The 17567-nt window shown below is 45.5% G+C and overlaps 1 protein-coding gene across 1 annotated transcript; it reads left to right on the forward strand.

Annotated features, from left to right (window-relative positions):
• Positions 1-582: 582 nt before the first annotated feature.
• LOC135416236 (cholesterol 24-hydroxylase) lies at positions 583-15670 on the forward strand. The gene is made up of 15 exons (XM_064659133.1): positions 583-772; positions 4079-4156; positions 4656-4737; positions 5282-5355; positions 6024-6110; positions 6710-6848; positions 7462-7572; positions 8366-8522; positions 8842-8904; positions 9682-9754; positions 10195-10279; positions 12133-12243; positions 12504-12592; positions 13489-13555; positions 14403-15670. The coding sequence occupies exons 1-15, from the start codon at positions 645-647 to the stop codon at positions 14562-14564; spliced, it is 1506 nt and encodes a 501-aa protein (XP_064515203.1). The 5' UTR covers positions 583-644; the 3' UTR covers positions 14565-15670.
• The last annotated feature ends 1897 nt before the right edge of the window (positions 15671-17567 follow it).

Below are 17567 nucleotides of genomic sequence, written 5' to 3' on the forward strand. Positions count from 1 at the left end.
CACATACACAGACACATGCACATACATATCATAGAATCATAGAATGGTTTGAGTTGGAAGGGACTTTAGAGATCATATAGTTCCACTCCCCATCATGGGCAGGGACAACGTCCTCTAGACCAACTTGCTCCAAGTGTCAAAGAACACTTCCTGGGATGGGGCATCCACAGCTTCTCTGGGCAACCTATTCCAGTGCCTCACCACTCCCACAGTAAAGAATTTCTTCCTAATATCTAATCTAGATCTACGCTCTTTAAATTCAAAGCCACTCCCACTTGTTGTATCACTACGTGTCGGTAAAAAGTCCCTCTCCAGCCTTCCTATAGCCCTTGCTATAAGGTCTTCCGGGAGCGTTCTCTTCTCCAGGATGAACAGCCAAGGCTCTCTCAGCCTGTCTTCACAGGAGAGCTGCTCCAGCCCTCTGATCATCTTCGTGGTCTCCTCTGGACCGTATCCATACACGTATACACATCCACAGGCACACGCTGTGGGTGTATCTGAACCCATCCCGGGGCTCTCAGCTCACACCGCCGCCGCCGGGCTCTTTAAGCAGCGCCGTCCCCGCCCGCAGCCAGGAACTCTCTCGGCCCGCCCCGGCCGCCCTTCGCCCGGGACAGGGGGGGCAGCGCTGGCAGCCGGTGGGGATGGAGGCGCTGTGGGCGGCCGGGGGGCTCCTGCTGGCCCTCTGCCTCCTGGCCTTTGTCCTGTACTGCTGCTACGTGAAGCACATCCATGCCAAGTACGACCACATCCCCGGCGCCCCGCGGGAGAGGTAAGGGGCCGGCGGGGCGGGGCGAGGAGATGGCGGCCCGGGCGGGTGTCTCTGCTGGGCGCTCCCCGCCGCCGGCTCCAGACCCGGCCGCTGGGCTGGATCCGTGAGGAAACGTCAGAGCAGGAAATAAACCCTCCAACCGGTGTCCCTGGGCCGGGCCGAGCCTGGCGGGTGTAGGCGAGGGCAGCGGCGAGGGATGAGCAGGCTGTGCACAGCGCTCCTGTGTGCCCGCTCCCGGGAAGGGCTGGCACCGCCTGCCATCGCCGGGGATCCCTCCTGGCCGGCCGGGGCTGGATGCCCTGACCTGCATCTCCCGGGTGGCCACAGCGGCACGAAAGAGAGGTTTAGAGCCGCCCACTCGAGCTGTGCATTCGCTCAGGACACCACGGAGGGACCTGACGGCAGCACCGGCCGTGCAGCGCGGGAGTGGCTCCCTGCGCTGGACCAGCACAGCCAGCCCTGCTACACTGCTCCAGCAGGCACATTGACACTAACTCCACCAGGCACCTTCCGTGCTCTCCCTCATGAGCCAGGTGTTTGGTTTCTGCCATAAATAAATAAAAATGTCATAAGTGATAAAGGATGGTGAGAAAGGTGCCAGCGAGGCATTGGCAGCAGTGTCAGAAGGAGACATGGCTCTTGCAGGAGTGTGTGAGCTTCCCGTTCAACCTCACCCGTGGGTGCACATGCCCTCTGTAACATGCCACAGGAAGAGACACTGCACCAGCGCTGTCTTACACAAACAGCCTACAGGGACACCAAGCTTGGCTGCCCAGCTCCAAGCTTCAGCCTACTTGTGTAATCAGGGTCAGGTACTAGGATTAGAGAGAGGCTGGACCTTGTCATACCTAAACCTGCTTGTCCATGAGTTCATTCTGAGGTGTGGAGTAACACCACAGAGTAATGGCAGCTTGAGGAACCCTGTGGCCGCTTTTCTGTCCCTTCTTCAGGGTTTGAGGCTTGATATTAGTCATCAGCATAGGATCCTTCCCAGAAAGGTTTCTAGTACTGGTTTGTCTAAGTGGAAGCTTGTATGTCATGTGAGCCCACAGCACTTGATGGCTTTTCAAAAGTACAAATTGCCAGGTACAATCCAAAACTCCCACTTCAGTACCTGTTGCACAAACACTTCCACTCCTAAATGTCCAAGGTAAGAAAAATCAAATACCTCCAGCTCTGAAAAGTTGTTTATAAAAAAATATTAAGAGGTAAAGCCAGATGCTGTGTGTGTTGATGGTGGTGGTCTCCCCAGTAAAAGAAAGACATTGACAAACTGAGAGGAGTCCAGTGGAGGCAGCTGGGGTGCCCAGGAGGCTTAGAGCTGGGATGGCTTTCGGCAGAGAAGCAGCTGCTGAAGGGCAGAGGGAATCCAATGACTGTTTTCAGGGTAATGGCACGAATTGTCTTAAGGCCATTGAGGTGTAAGGCGAAACACCTTCATCATGAGTGTGCTCAAAAGCTGGTCCATATGGCTGGGTGCAGCCCTGAGGTCTGATGCTGACTGGCCTGGAGCAAGGGACTGGGCTGGTGGCCTCCAGAGGTCCTTGCCAACCCAGATTACTTTGAAATGGGAGTAACTCAAATCTAAACGCTTCTCATCTGATACTGTATCTGGAAAACTGGAGAAGAGCAGCACCAGAAGCAAAGGCTGGCTTGTGTCCAGCTCGCTGCCCACCAGATGTGCTTCCCAGCCAGCCAGTCCACAGCCTGCGTCCTTTCAAGGCTTTATTCTGTCCCAGAAGCAGGATTTCCCCTTTGCCCTTGGCTCTTTCCCTTTGATAAAAGCTTAAGAAAGCCTTATTTTAGGATGAAGTACAACAGGATCTTATCAAAGTCTTGTCTAAAGTCTTATGGCTGCCTGATGACAAGATTACATTAATGCCCTTGATTCTCTGAGCCCATTTGTTTTATCAGAACTAGCACAGCACATCTCTCAAGGAAAATTGTGCAGGACAGACTGGAAAATTGAGTCCTAGTGGTCATAGTGGCTTTGTTTTATTTTTTTCTGCATGAGTGGCTCACCTGTAGAGAGGAGGTTGCCTCTTCGAAGGTTGGCTTGATATTAAAGGTTGAATAACAAGAAATGGGAAAAAGGGATTTCTTTGTAAATACATGTTTTCAGTTGATAGTGTCAGGTAGTTATATATCCCAAACCAAACCCACACTTAGTTTTTTTCATGACATGCAGTAAGTTACTGGGTCTTCTTAGTAGTGGATAAATGTTTTAGACCTGTTGTAACACCTGACTTAACTGCGTGATGGGAGAGGGGATGAAAAATATCTCTGAGGATTTATGTATCACACAAGACGAGCCATGAGTGGGACCTTTTTTCCTGCTCTGCAGATAGAGCAGTTTCCAGAGCTTTAGCTAACAAAGGACTTGCGTTGTATTTGGGGCTGTCACATCTTTTCAGAATCCAGTTACAATGGAGGAGTCAAACAAGTGGAGAATTAAAAGTTTCTGTAGATGTTGGGTATCTTTGTTGAGTCCTTATTATTTTATGTGCCTCCCAGTTCCAACAGTAATAAAATAAGAGCCTGTATGTCCCCTCTAGCTTATTTATACTGAAAAGGATGATGGCATGGCTCTCTGTCTCTCAAATGGAAAACAGATCTTGAGTGCAGCTTTCTTCATTTAGGGAGGAGCTTGGCCAAATCTTCCTTCAGATTTACACGAAGCCTGTGGGAATTCACTGCTCTCAGTTGGAGGAAGGAGTTGATCTCTAACTTTTTAATTCAGCTATTGTATTTGAAGAGTTAACCTTTTTCATTAATGTCTTCAGTTTCCATATTAACCAGTGATTGTATTTCTAGGTCCTTTTTTTCCCCAGCATTTGAAGTAACATAACTTTATGCAGAAGGTTCCTAATTTTGCTTAACAGAACTCCACTGCCAGAACTGAAGTTACCCTTAGAGCTGAGCACGTATTAAAGGATATTAATGCAAATATCTGTTTTATGTACAGAAACATAATAGTTGCAGTCAAAATTCGATCAGCTAGACAAAGGGCAAAGCAATTCATGGGGGGCTCCCACCCAGACCCAAACTTCTCCTATAAAACAGCAGCAAAAAAGACCTCATCCTTTATCTCTGCACTGGTGTTCCTGGCTGTGTGCATACACCAGCCTGACCTTGGTCCCCAGCTTACCAATGTGATGAGGGCTGGGCGTTGGCATAGCTTGGAGTTATTTTCATCTTTCCTTACAAGTGAAACCTGAGGAACACTCACTGAGCAACAAGGATTGCAATCCATATAAAACCCAATGTTGGCATCCTCATGACCTTCTTAATCTTCATATTCTGCAGCTTTTTATTTGGACACCTCCCAATCTTATGGAGAATGATGAAGAAACAGGAGTTTGTTCATGATCTCTTCCTGCAGTGGTAAGTTGAGACACATCAATAACATTGAATGGGGTAGCCCTGTAGAACAAGTGGGGAAATCCAGGCATGGAGACCCTGAATTGTGCAACTGGCATCATTCAGAAGGTCAGTAGAGGAGCCAGAGAGAGAGCATTGATCTTTCAGGTCAGATAGATATTGGAAAAAAATTTTGTGCTGCAAGAGTGGTTAGGCATTGGAATAAGTTGCTCATGAAGGTGGTGGAGTAACTGTCTCTGGAAGTGTTCAAGGAGCGTCTGGATGTGGCACTTGGGGATGTGGTTTAGGGGTAATTGTGGTGGTGCTGCTGCGTTGGCTGTTGGACTAGATGGTCTTGAAGGTCTCTTCCAACCTTGATGATTCTGCAATTCTCCTATTGTCTTTAGACTGCAGTAGTTCCCACTGCAGTGTGCTCTGGTCCTTTGAGGTTATTAGGTCGCAACTGTTACATGTTGATTGCTTGTACCATAATTCTCTTTTTTTTAATCTTCTCTTCTTACAGGGCAGAGAAATATGGACCCATTGTACGATTTAATGCCTTTCACAGAGTCACAGTAATGGTTGTGAGTCCTGAAGGAGTGAAGGTACTCAAAAAATAAAGTCAGATCAGCAGTGGGGATCAGCCTCTCCCTCCATAAGGAGGGAGCTAGTGCCTGATGTTCAGGGCAGCATGAAGCAGCCAGTCTGTGCTTGGGTCTGGCAGGGTTAGGAGGATGAGGTGTTCTGCTCTCTGGGCTGTCCTGATTTATTTTCTTCCTTGATCAGTTAATTTACTTTGTCACATTTATTTAAACAGCACGTATAGCAAACACCCACCATTTCAGAAAAGTAGTCCCTCTGCAAGAGCTTAATATCTCAAATGAACGAAGCACAAGAGACTGAATTTCTTTCTCTAAATCTTTGCAATTACCAGAGAGTGAGATTTCAGGTCATTGGGCAAAAAAGTGCTAGAGGCATGCAAAACAAGCTAGTAGCATGGGAACTGGGGAATCAGGGCACACCAAATAATTCATCTACTCCTCAGACTATTGCTACAGAAGGAACACAGTAAATGTGTGAGTGAAATTTTATGTTTTGTCTGGGAAACAGATTGCACTCAGTATTCACTGACCTGAGATTCGATTTTAGGAGTTCTTGATGTCACCACAGTACCCAAAGGATCGGCTGGTGTACGATCGTATCTTCAGCCTATTTGGTGAGAGGTAGGCAAAACCCATCTGAAGCCATTGTGATCTGTAAATAAGTGCAAGACTAATAACACCACAGGTGAACACTTATTTTGACTCAGACCTTAGTGTGGGGATTAATGTCTAATTCCAGACATACGTAAGCAGCACGTACCTAATAATTTTTGTGCAAAGTCAAATGTCTTCCCAGTCAGGGAGGAGGATTTGTTTTACCTTGATCGTATACATTTTTTTCCTGCCTGGGGATGTTCAATTAGTCTCAGAATAGTCTGCTCAAGACCATCATCAAACTTCTTACTTAGATTTTAGAGCACTGAGATAGTCCTTGATGGGTGGGATTTTGCAGCTCCTAAATTCAATCACAAAAAAGGGGATTTCTTTGTTAGGCTGAAGCTTTTAAAAATATAATAATCCCGTTATTATATTAATTCTTTGTATATCAGCTGTAATGAACCAGCATTTTACTGGACTCAGCAGTCCACACCTACCTAGCAAAACATATTTGTGGTTTAGTTGTTGTCCAGAGTCATGCAATGATTGCAATACTCGAAGTGTCACAGTGCTCCTTATACATGGGCAAAATAGAAGAAAGTAGATGTGAAAGACTTATCTGTGTGACTACATGGGGTTCAGCTGGTTCCCTTGCTGAAAACTGTTCCTTTCCTTGTTTTCCTACATTCTAGGTTTCTGGGGAATGGTTTGGTAACTGTTTGCAACCATGAGCATTGGCATAAGCAGAGGAGGATAATGGATCCAGCTTTCAGCCGAACGTAAGGCAGATATTTCTGGGATGAGCTAGCTGTTATTTCTGCTGTATTTTCATGATTCTCTCTGTCATTATTTGATATTTAGAGGGGGGGGAAAAAGACAGTTAGTGCCAAAATTACATTTTACTTAAGTCTAGGACACCATTTCCATGCCAAGTATAATTTGACCAGACTTCCCATGGAGCAGTGACACCCCTATGAGCTCAGCAATGGCAGAAAGGTCCTGAGGTTGTATATGCAGGAGTGTGGTTATGGCTGTCTTATCCTGTTAGAAAAGGTAAGGCAGAGGGTTGGTCTGGTTTCCCTGTGTGTGCCTCAATGCACTGCACGTAAGGTCCAAAGATGAAGTCCACGTGCTTTGCTTCAGTGTGCACAAGCCACAGCCCTTTGCCATGACAGACATTTGTTTTATGGCAGGGCAGAGCAGGGCTGCTGTGAGAAGAATGTAGCTAATTTTATCTATTTACTTTTTTAAGTATTAAGGCAAGTTGATTATAAATAAAAAAAAATAATTACAATTTTCTATGGAAAATAAAGTTATTTTGGCTGAGCAAAGATGTCCTCTCCAGAACCCCCACTACTCATCTTTATTGATTGTTCAGCTACCTGGTTGGTCTGATGGAAACTTTTAATGAAAAAGCAGAGGAGCTGATGGAGAAGCTAGAGGAAATGGCAGATGGGAAAAAAGAGTTTAGCATGCTGTCGATGATGTGCCGGGTGACTATGGATATCATTGCAAAGGTACCAGCTGTCACTTTCTTGTTTCCTCTGCAATGGCAGGAAGGAATGGAAGTAATGTGTACTGGCAGCAGGATGGGAGCTGGAGCTGAAGCCAGGGAGCTGGAGCCAGGGAAAAAGACCTTTCCCCACCAGTGCCAGAAGAGCTGAAGGACTGATTGTGCCACTTCCATCTGGACTGAGCCATGGGAAGGGGCAGATAGGGAAGGGTGTGCACAGTCTCAGTGTGGCCTGCAGGATGGGGACCCTTTGCAAAAGCCCTTTCATCCTCACACCTCCCCCCCTCCATGACAAAAGGGGCACACCAGTGCTCATTCATGGGTTATATTATTGCCATTATATGTCAGCATGAAGTCTGCCTTACGCTGGCTTTTCCCTTATCTATGCAAAACAGTTTGGGATGAATGGAGAGTAATAGTAAATTATTAATCCCCCCAAGTAAGGAGGAAGCATAATGTAGGTATTGCCCTCCCCTCATGGTCTCCTGCAGGGCAGGATCTAGCCTGAGATATTTTTAGGGAAAAAGGTGGTGGTATGAGGTTATCCTGCTCTTTCACCCCAGCCCCAGGGAGCCAGGAGGTTGCAGCAAGTTGCCTTTTTCTCTCCTGCTCCTTAGGTAGCCTTTGGCTTGGAATTAAACGCACTGAGTGATGACCAGATGCCTTTACCACACGCTGTGACCATGGTTTTGGAGGGACTGACCAAGTCACGGATCCCCCTCATACAGGTCTGTACGCTCCTCACTTCTGTCCTCTCTCCTCACATCCAGCTGGAGCCTCTGCTCCTTCCTGAGTTAGTGGGAGGGAGCCGTGCAAGGTCCATATTTGATGGGGAAACAGTCATCTGTAGATCTTTCCCTCCAATGTGCATCAAGATAAAATTCACTAATGCTTTAAAACACTTGCAGAATTAACATTAACATTTAATGCTTCCTTTCTGTCTTCTCTTCCCCCATGCATGTGTCTCCTTTTAATATGGTTTTACACTTTCAGACCCATTAAAAATTGAGATTTTTGCCCTTTGTCCAAGCAGGATGGCAACCCTCACTCAAAGTGGAAGAAATTTGAACATTCTTGCCATAAAAAAATTATATTTTCAACCCAAATTTATCTACTAAGAAATTATGGATGTAATATGAAATATTTAAGTTAAAAATCATCCTAGTGTCTCATGAAAGTTGTAGTTCAGGCTTTTAGAGCTCCTGTTTTCCTTTTTGGGACCAGGGGTGAGATTCTGTATTGCATGCTGTTGTCTCTTTCCATGGAGAGGTGAGGCATTTTGTTCACGGTGCCCAAAACATCAGCTTGGATAAGACAGGACATCAGCATGCACAGACTGAAATATTTCTCATTTCAGCCCAAACCCTTCATCCTGGGGGCGTTCACTTTGTTCCGTGGAGAGCAGATGTTTTTGTGACAAGTGTCATTTAGCAGAAAACAAGGTGCTGCCTTGTAAAATAACATTGAAATTATTTCTTACCAGCAAAAGGAATAAAATGACTCAAGAAATTCTGTATTCAGTACATGCCAGGGAAACAGAAGTTGGTAAAGGAGGTCAGGGAGAGTGTGAGGCTGCTGAGGCGTGTGGGGAAGGAGTGCATTGACCAGAGGAGAGAAGCTCTCCAGAATGGGAAGGAAGCCACGTTGGATATTCTTACACAGATACTGAAAGGAGATGGTAAGGGACATGTTGCTGTTTGAGTGAATTTCTCTGTGGTATGTTTTGCCATGGGATTTCGGGAGGATTGTTTTGGGGATCTGAACTTTGATCCTCCTTTAAAGGCTTTTTCACACTGAAGATAGTAGAGTTGCTTTGAAAATCCCGTTTCATTGTGTTGGATCAAATATTGGTCACAAACCACCACTGAAACACCCACTGAGCATCTCCTCTTGATGCCACCTCACCCAATATGTGCCAAACAGGGCAGAGCATTCTGGCTGGTCCAACTGGGACATGGGGGCATTTTCTAATCCCATTTACTTTTCTATTTTGACAGCTCTGGAGGACACTAGAGATGATGAAAACATTCTGGATAACTTTATCACTTTCTTTGTTGCAGGTTGGTAGCTATTTTTATTCTTGGATATGTCATGTGGGAAGCTGTACTCATTCTTGGGTCATGATTAACACTCTTCTAATCATGATTAACATCATCATTAACATCATCACTCCATGTAATGCTGCTGTATCCAGGAGTCTCTTGGTTGGAAGACAGCAGTATTTACACTGGGGTAGGACCAGCTGGGCAAGGTCTGAAGAGAACTTCCAGTTTTCTCAAAGGCAAATCATAGGTTATCCTCTTTCAGTCATCCCTATCCATGAAAAAAGGAAAACTACTCACATCACAGAGTCTCAGAATGAGTAACGTTCGAAGATTCTTCTATTCCACCTTCCCTGGTCAAGCAGGGTCATCCTAACACATAAAGCAGACATTTCAAATAAAGATGGTCGGAAGCTCTGTTTTCCCTCAAAACCGGTAAATCCATGCTTTTTCGAAGAACTGTGTGTCCCATAATATAACAAGGCAAATACTGGACCTCACTGGTCCTCCTGTTAGGGAGCTCATAACCAGTAGGTGCTGCATGCAGCCAGTGCAGCTTTGAGTTGAGCAAGATGAGTCATATCTTTACCAGCTCTGTCCTGTTCTTGTCATTCTTGGAAGTTCCCTACGTAGACTTTACATCCCTTTTAGTATTTCCTTTAATTGTAGCATACTTGAAATAAAACATTTGGGGTCCAACCTTTAAAGTTTCCTGTTCACAATCAGCTAGTAGACCATCTTTGTGTCATGTCATTATTTCATGCTAACCTTTAAACTGATTTTTGGTGTCATTAGGTCATGAAACCACTGCCAATCAGATGTCATTTACAGTAATGGCACTGGGTCAGCATCCTGAAATACTGGAAAGGTATGTGCGCTCCAATTTGAAAACCCAGCTTGCTGTTACTTTCAAGATGAACTTAATGATAAGGATTATTAAAAAGATAGGATCAATTCCCAATGAATTCTAGCCTCCCTTCCAAAATAAACAGTTCCATAGTCCCAATATATCTAAAATGTAAAAAAAAAAAAATAGCATAAGATGGATTATTTCAGTTTCATGTAGGTGATTTTTTTTCAAAGCCTTTATATATACTGGTCCTGAATCCCACCTGGTTCAGCTGCCCTGTGTGCACATTGCTTCATCCTGATAAGAAGTACAAGTTCAGGATGGCTGCTTGGGAATTGGTAGGCATTTTGCCTGAGGATGGGTGTCCAAGTCCAACTTACTGTCTGGAAAGTAAAAAATGTAATCTTGCCTAGCAAGATATGGGCATCTACAGCTAATATTTTTTAATTGAACTGCAGGGTTCAGGCTGAAGTGGATGATGTTCTTGGTGCCAAGAGAGACATTGACTATGAGGATCTTGGCAAACTCACCTACTTATCACAGGTACTGTAGGAGTGAGGTAAGATACCAGTCAGAGCTGTTTGGTAGCACCTCTGGCATGTCATGGAGGAGCCCCACATTTTTAAGATTTTGAAAACAATACAGATATTTTATCCTGATAATGTTTGTCCCCAGAGAGTCAGCAAGCAGGTATCATGAGACATTTGCAGCAGCCTAGCCTCGTTGGGAAGGATGCTCCTCAAATTTCTTTGCAACATCCCACACAGTTCCTTCAATGCTTTCCTTAGTTATTACCAAACTGGGAGCTAGAGTGGAGTTGCATAATCCCTATCTGTTTAAGCTGAAACCATAGCTGTAATTTTTAGAAGGATTTGCAACTTTGAGCCCAACCCGTGTGTGAATCCCACACACTTCCCTAACTCACAGCTCTATTTTTGTTTGATTATTGCTAAAGCATTTCCAGCTATGATCTCACCAAGTGCCATAAACTCAATGGGATTTGAGGACAGCCAAAAATAATGGCTAGTTTTTGTAGTGACAGTTTTTCATTGTTCAGTCTTGAAACCCTCTTCAGTCACTCTGAAGAGGGGGAGAGAGTTTGGTCCTAAAAGGGGTCTTGCGTATTGAAATGCTGGTTGGTAATGAACTGCAAAGCCAGGGTTTGGCTACTTGCCAGTGTTTGTGTTGCATATCCTTTTTTACAAGGTGGGGGATACCAGTAGCCCTCAGGAGAGGCTGATTCACAGTCCTGGCAGCTATTCTGCTTAACTTGCCCTGTGATTTTAGTAGTCTGCCATGATCATTTTTCTCTTAAACTGCCCTGCTAAGGTGAGCAATAGTTTTATCATTTGCCATATTCCATCTCACAAATCACTGTGCTTTGACAGCAGATAGATTTCATAGGTGCATTTCTCAGAAGGAAAAGGGAACTGTGTGATTACAGAAATCGTCAGGTTTCCTTAGGCTTCTCCAAACAGCATCACAATTATACCACTCCAATTAGGATGAGGTATCTAATCCTTTCAGTTTTAAGACACATCACATGAGGGCCTCTCAAAGCAGACCATTTATTTAGCAGCAGAAGCTTGGATCTGTACAACCAAAATCAGTCACCCTTGGTCAGAGCCAGTCCATCACTGGAGTATCAGAGACTATGGGACTCCTCTCCTGTCGCTCAGGCAATTCTGAATCCTTTTGTCCACATTTCTTTTTTGTTAGTCCACTCGTGCATACACACCGTTAATTGCATTTTCGGTGTGATGCTCATGTGCACCGTTAATTAGGTTTCACTTTGATGAAATAAGCCATTCTTACAGCTCACTGCCACCAAAAGAAATGGTCTTGTTCCATTTTTTCTCAACATTCCCTATTCATTTTCCTTTGCCAGGTTGTTTTTTGTCCTTTTGGTGCTCTGACCTGGCTCAGCTCCCCAAGCAGCAGAAGCAGGACAAAGGCAGGAGCAGGAGCACAGTGCTGAGAGTGGGAAGGATGTGGGAGCAACAACCCATCCTCATGGCAGTCAGTGCCCAGAACAGCTCATCAGGGCCAGGAGACTTCACTCTTAGATATTCCCTTTGAATTTGCTTCCTATTACCTTTTTGCTTAGTTGTTGACCTGACTTGAGATTTTAGATTTGTTTAATGCATGGGATCTCCTGTGGGGTTTGTGTCTTTTTCTCTGTATTTTACCAGTTGTAATAAAGAACTGGGCCTGAAGGAGCTGACTTAGCCATACGTTTTGCCCACAGGAGCCCAAGGCAGATACGGCAGCATCTGTTTCAAAAGTCAAAATCTTCCACTTATCCAAAGTGAAAGGCCATAGGGAGGTAATTAATTCTATTTCTGCTTCCTATACTGTATCAACTAAGTGACCTTTTGTGCTTTTTGCTGACACAGGTTCTGAAGGAGTCGCTGCGGCTGTACCCGCCCGTCGCAGGGACCGTGCGCAGGCTGGAGAAGGAGCACGTCATCAATGGCATCAGAATTCCTGCCAACACCACGCTCGTTGTGAGTCCCATCCACCATCAGCAGCTGTTAGCTGCTGCAGTTCATCCACATGTAATGGATCTGTGGATCAGAGGGCCAGAATCTTCCCAGGGTGTATTTCTTCTGGCCTCTCTAATATCTTGACCAAAACTGGGGTGTGAGTTGGGACTCTCATTTGGGACTGGGGAGTGGAAGGCAGTTATGGTTTTGTACCTCTGACAGCAAAGAAGCATTTTCAGTGTGCTGCTCTTGACTAAAACAAGTAAACTCTTTCTTGACAGTTCAGCACTTATGTAATGGGAAGGATGGAAAGGTTTTTCAAGGATCCATATACTTTCAATCCAGACCGATTCAGCAAAGATGCACCTAAGTGAGTTTCTTTTTACTCCCACGTTGTTAAATATTTAATAAGGATCCATTACAGGAAGATATTTCAAGGGGGAAAAAAATTGACTAAAACTATTTTTCCATTCCAGTATGAGTAAGACTAAATCATTCAAATGCAAATAGAGAGCAGTAATGTGCAGCTTTTGTTCAGAAATTCTTTAGACCACATGATACCTTGCAAAAACAGACCAATACTATTGTTATTTAATGTTTATATTGAGATCAAAGCTTTGGGCCAAAACCAGGTTGAATATTTGCATTAGTGCAATACAGACATTTAATATGTGACAGCCCTGGCCCCAGGATGCTTGAAGTGTCTCCATATTAGAGAGGGCAGAAGGGGCTGAGGCACAGAAGATGCTGTTCAGCCATGTGGGAGGCAGCCTAAGGCTAGTCAGTGGTCAGGAGTGCAATAGGAGGGATCAGTGACTAAACAGTTAGATACAGAGATCAGCAGCTACTTCACAAGTCAGGAGTTTTGCTTCAACCTAGAGTTAGTCTGGTCTCCTGAACCAAACACCCCCTCCCTCACATGGTTCAGAGCTGCCCAAAGGAGCAATAATTGGGCAGATCGTTACATCCTCATGACAGGCTGGAGAGCATTTGGAGTGTGCTTAACATTCAGCTTTGAAATAAGATTGGCATACATCAAAACAGCTCTGTGAGTTGAGCCATATAGTAAGCAGAGATCTCGAGGAAACATGCTGTGGAGCTGTACTGCTGCTCTGAAGCAAAAAGGAGGTAATTTGGAGGCTGTTTTTACAAGTCAGATAGGCGAGGTGATATTTAGACCATTTCCTTGCTGTTGTGATGAAATATTTGCTCGTTTCCTTACAATCAAGTTGTCAGAGTGACAATTTTGAATGTTTTTCTTTGCAGGCCATATTATTGCTATTTTCCATTCTCTCTGGGATCCCGGTCCTGCATTGGGCAGGTGTTTGCACAGGTAAGCAGAGGCCTGGAACAGCACTTCCATGGCAAGCAGTGGGCCAACTCAGGGTGTGTTGCCATGGCTGGTGGTAGGGGACCAAAGGCCACACTAATGGTGCACTGGCCCCCTTCTCTCTAGAGGAATATCTCCCCCATGCCCATGATGGACATCTCTCAAATGCTGTCACATGAGCACATGTGACAAACATGGTCCCATGTCACTGGTGTGCACATGCAGGTGTCTGCAGGGAGGAGCAGCAAGCAGGCTGCACTCCCTCTGAACTGTCCTGGATCAGCCTGCCTGAATCCAAATGTGATGGGAATCACAGTCAACAACCCTTTGCCAGCCAAGGTCAAACACACAGGGGATGTGCAGGGGGTCTTGGGGACCATCCCGTGGCTACCCCTGACAGAATCAAGGCAGGGAAAACGGCAGCTGGCAGAAGGACACAAGCCAGAACTGTCACAGAGAAGGTGAGGATGGGGCTATATGGATGGAAGGAACAATTTAATGATGTATATGAGCATGGCAGAGAGCATTTCAGGACAGCAGGAGGCCAGCTCTTTGGGTCTGTTCTGTGGGTTAATCTAAGCACCAGTGCTCAGAGTCTTCAGTGTTTTAGTTTTACAGTCTGATTTCCCAAATGGGGTTAATGCATAAACACAAGGACCAATCCTAGTGTCTGTCAGTTGTCTTCAAATCCATGAAGTCCCAGGTTTCCTGCCCAAATTCAGCTGGCTGCATTTAACTTTTTAATCTCTATATTGACAAAGCAGTATAACATAATACACTGACTTTAAGCAGCTGCAGTCCAAGCTCTATATGCTGTCACTGACAATGAATTTGCTTTTCTTCTTAACAGATGGAGGCAAAAGTGGTGATGGCAAAACTGCTGCAGAGGTTTGAATTCCAGCTGGTACCAGGGCAGAGTTTTAAACTCTTGGAGGCTGGAACCTTTAAGCCACTAGATGGAGTAATGTGTAAATTAAAGCCAAGGAGCTCTGCAAGAAGCTGCCAGGCGTGACTACTCAAGGAGGGGAGCATGACATGCTACTGTTAGTGTTTCTTCTGATTTTGAAGATCTTGACACTAATCAAAGGTTTGATTTGGCAGGTCCCTTTAGAGGATTACTAGACTGAAATTATTTCTAGCCTTCCTCATAATGTACTGAAGAAAACCTTAGGAGAGTCACTCTAGTGAATATTTTCAGTCTGGAAGTGTACCCAGATTGGCAAGCTTGTAATTTTCCTGGGGGGCTATTTGATTCTGACCAGACTTGGAAAAGAACATCCTTTCACTGCAGTATCCCTGGAAGTCCACACAAACCTCCACTGGAATCTCAGCTCATAGTTTTCACTAAGTTTACTTACAACAACAACATGGTCTAAAGTAAGCCCTTGTTTGGGAAGTTTTCTACTTACAGAATGAAATCAGAAAAGAGTGGAGCACAGATTTGGGTTGAACTTAGGAAGAGATGTTTGGAGATAGTTTTTTGTCAAATCAATTTTTCCATCCCTGCTCTAAACAAGAAGAACAATTGATAGGAACAATCTGAACAAAAATATCAGTCTGAGGCCACTACTTCCCCCTGTTGCTCCCGCCTCATTTTTATTCAGTCTCTTCCACTTTTCTTCTGAAATTATGCAAAGTGTAGATTGCCAGTCCACACTGTAGAAAGGGAATCTCCTGTTTCCTCCTACCCCTCCACACAGCCTGTGTTCATTCTTCTGAGACACTGTTCTTTGGTCAGGGGAGTCTTGCTGTGTTTATTTTAATCTGGATCATTTTCCCCATCTGGTTTACCACAAAGCTACAGTGGGACTTGGACCAGATGGTCTAGTAGGTACAGCAGGGTTGGAAATAAGTGCCTGAGCTAAATGCTGCTTAAAATGGTGTTGCCACTGAAGTAATGTGTCTGCAGTTTGAGCCAGAGACAGGAGAAGGTCCTGCACCCCCTTCTTCTGCAGATGTGCCTGAATTGCTCGCTGTATGTGGGCTTGCAGCTGGGCTCTGCTGGGGAAAAAACTACCATATGAAAATGCTGCCTTCTAGAACTGTGTAGATACCTAATAGGAGTTTGGGCCTTCTCTGTCATGAAATACAGCAAATTAAAGAAATTTGATGCTGCCACTGTTGTTTCTTACCTTTCTGAATTAAAAGAGCAAAAATACGGTCTGTATACTGTCAAGTTCCTGTGGTGGTTTCCATACCAGAAGAGTAACATCCCAGAACTTTCCCTGACTCTGATCCTGTTGTGCACAATCTCATTCAGTGCAGCAATGGGACAGCAGGCCTAGAAGGTTGATGCTGCTTTTGATAATACGATCAACATCATACAGTGTACAAATATGACTTACACCCAGGCGTACCAATACCTGTGTTGCAAGGGAAGGTTTAGTCCACCTATCAATAGACCAGCTTTTCAAGACCTTGAGATCTGCTTGTAGACATTCATATAATCTCATTGGGAAAACTGAGGACTCTCCAGCTGGATGTGTGTTCCCAGGAGCTGACACAATAGGGACCGGGATACTCCATGCCAGTCAGGCTGGATGTGCTGGTGGCATAACAAAAAGCTGAACCCTGAGAACATGTCAAAGGGAGAGGTGGGGGAAGCTGCAACAGGGAGTGGCCTTTGCTGTGAACAGCACACAGCTTGACAGATGCTGGCAAATTGTGCTGTGGGAATGCAAGATGCCACCACACCAGGGCTCTGCTGCTAATGAGTGAGGTGAGATGCATTAGTTACACAAACATGTATTGCCTTCTGCTACCTTTGCAATGGGGTGAGGCACCTCCAAGAAGGGCTCATTTTAACATGTTAGCATGTTAAAACCCTGCAGTGAGTTCTGTCAGCCCTCATCTGTCCAAGACTGGAGTTTCCTGACTGCTTTGTGTTTACCCTCTTCTTGCAAGGCCAAATTACCACCCAGCTCTCCAGGGACCGCTGGCACAGACCTTTCTCCTTTTTCTACACCCAAGAGCCCTTGCCAGACTGTCGCCTGTCAGGCTGATCGCCTCCCAGCAGATGGCAAGCGCTCATTGCCGATGCACCCAAGAGCAGCAGCACTCCTCAGCCTTGACAGCTCCTTCTCTTAAGAGACAGGGTGTCCTAGCTCATCCAAGACATCTTCCCGCAGGAGGAGATGGTGGCCTATGATGTGCAAATGCCCTGCATTGTTCCCATGGTTTCATCCTGCACCTCTAGCCAGGAGGTGATCCCTTGTCTGACTAAAAGAAAAAAGGAGCAGGTTCAGGAAAGCTGTTTCCTGGTGCCCTGTATGCCAACTGGTTGCCAGCACCAGCTTTGCCAAACCCTGTTGAGAAACCTCAGACCAGAAGTGCCTCAGGAGGCACAGCTGTGCATGCCATGGGCTATAAAAACACCTGGGAGCTGAGCTTTTTTGGACACCACAGAAAAGGACAGTTTTTCCTTATTCTGGGGAAGAGAGAGACATTATTTCAGTTCTAGGGCAATCATTATTGCACCAAGCCCTCGTCTGGATTCTTGGCCAGTAAGGCAAAAAAGTAGAACAAAGTCTGTCTACCCAGTTCACTTACCAGCTGGTTGTAGGAAAGTGTCATACCTGTAGCTAATTTTCTTCTTATCTTTTTCCTGGCTCTTGGGCAATACAAAGACAAAGCTGGATATGGCTGGTGGGGTGATTTTCCCTGGGTGCCACTCAGGCAGGGTCCTGCACAGGCCAGTGTTGCATCCCTGGAGGTTGGATGCAAGAAGGTTTCTCAGTTGACATGGAACTACAAAGCCAGGCTGCTCAGGACTGCTCCTGCCCCTGCACCCTGCAGGTAAGTGCCTGCCCTCCAGCAGCTCCTCCGGCTTTCACCCTGCCCCAGATGTGCACGCTGGCAGCTGGACAGGGACTGTCAGGAGACAGCCAGAAGCTCAGCTGGCAGGAGTCAAGGTTACAGCTGCCCTCAAAGGTGAGGGCACCAGTGGTGACATGTATTCCCAAGAGTCTTTATTAGAGGTGCTAAGTCTTCCTCCTGTTCTGACGTGGCTGCTGCA

Source organism: Pseudopipra pipra, chromosome 6, assembly GCF_036250125.1.
Source record: "Pseudopipra pipra isolate bDixPip1 chromosome 6, bDixPip1.hap1, whole genome shotgun sequence".
NCBI classification, from domain to species: Eukaryota; Metazoa; Chordata; class Aves; order Passeriformes; family Pipridae; genus Pseudopipra; species Pseudopipra pipra.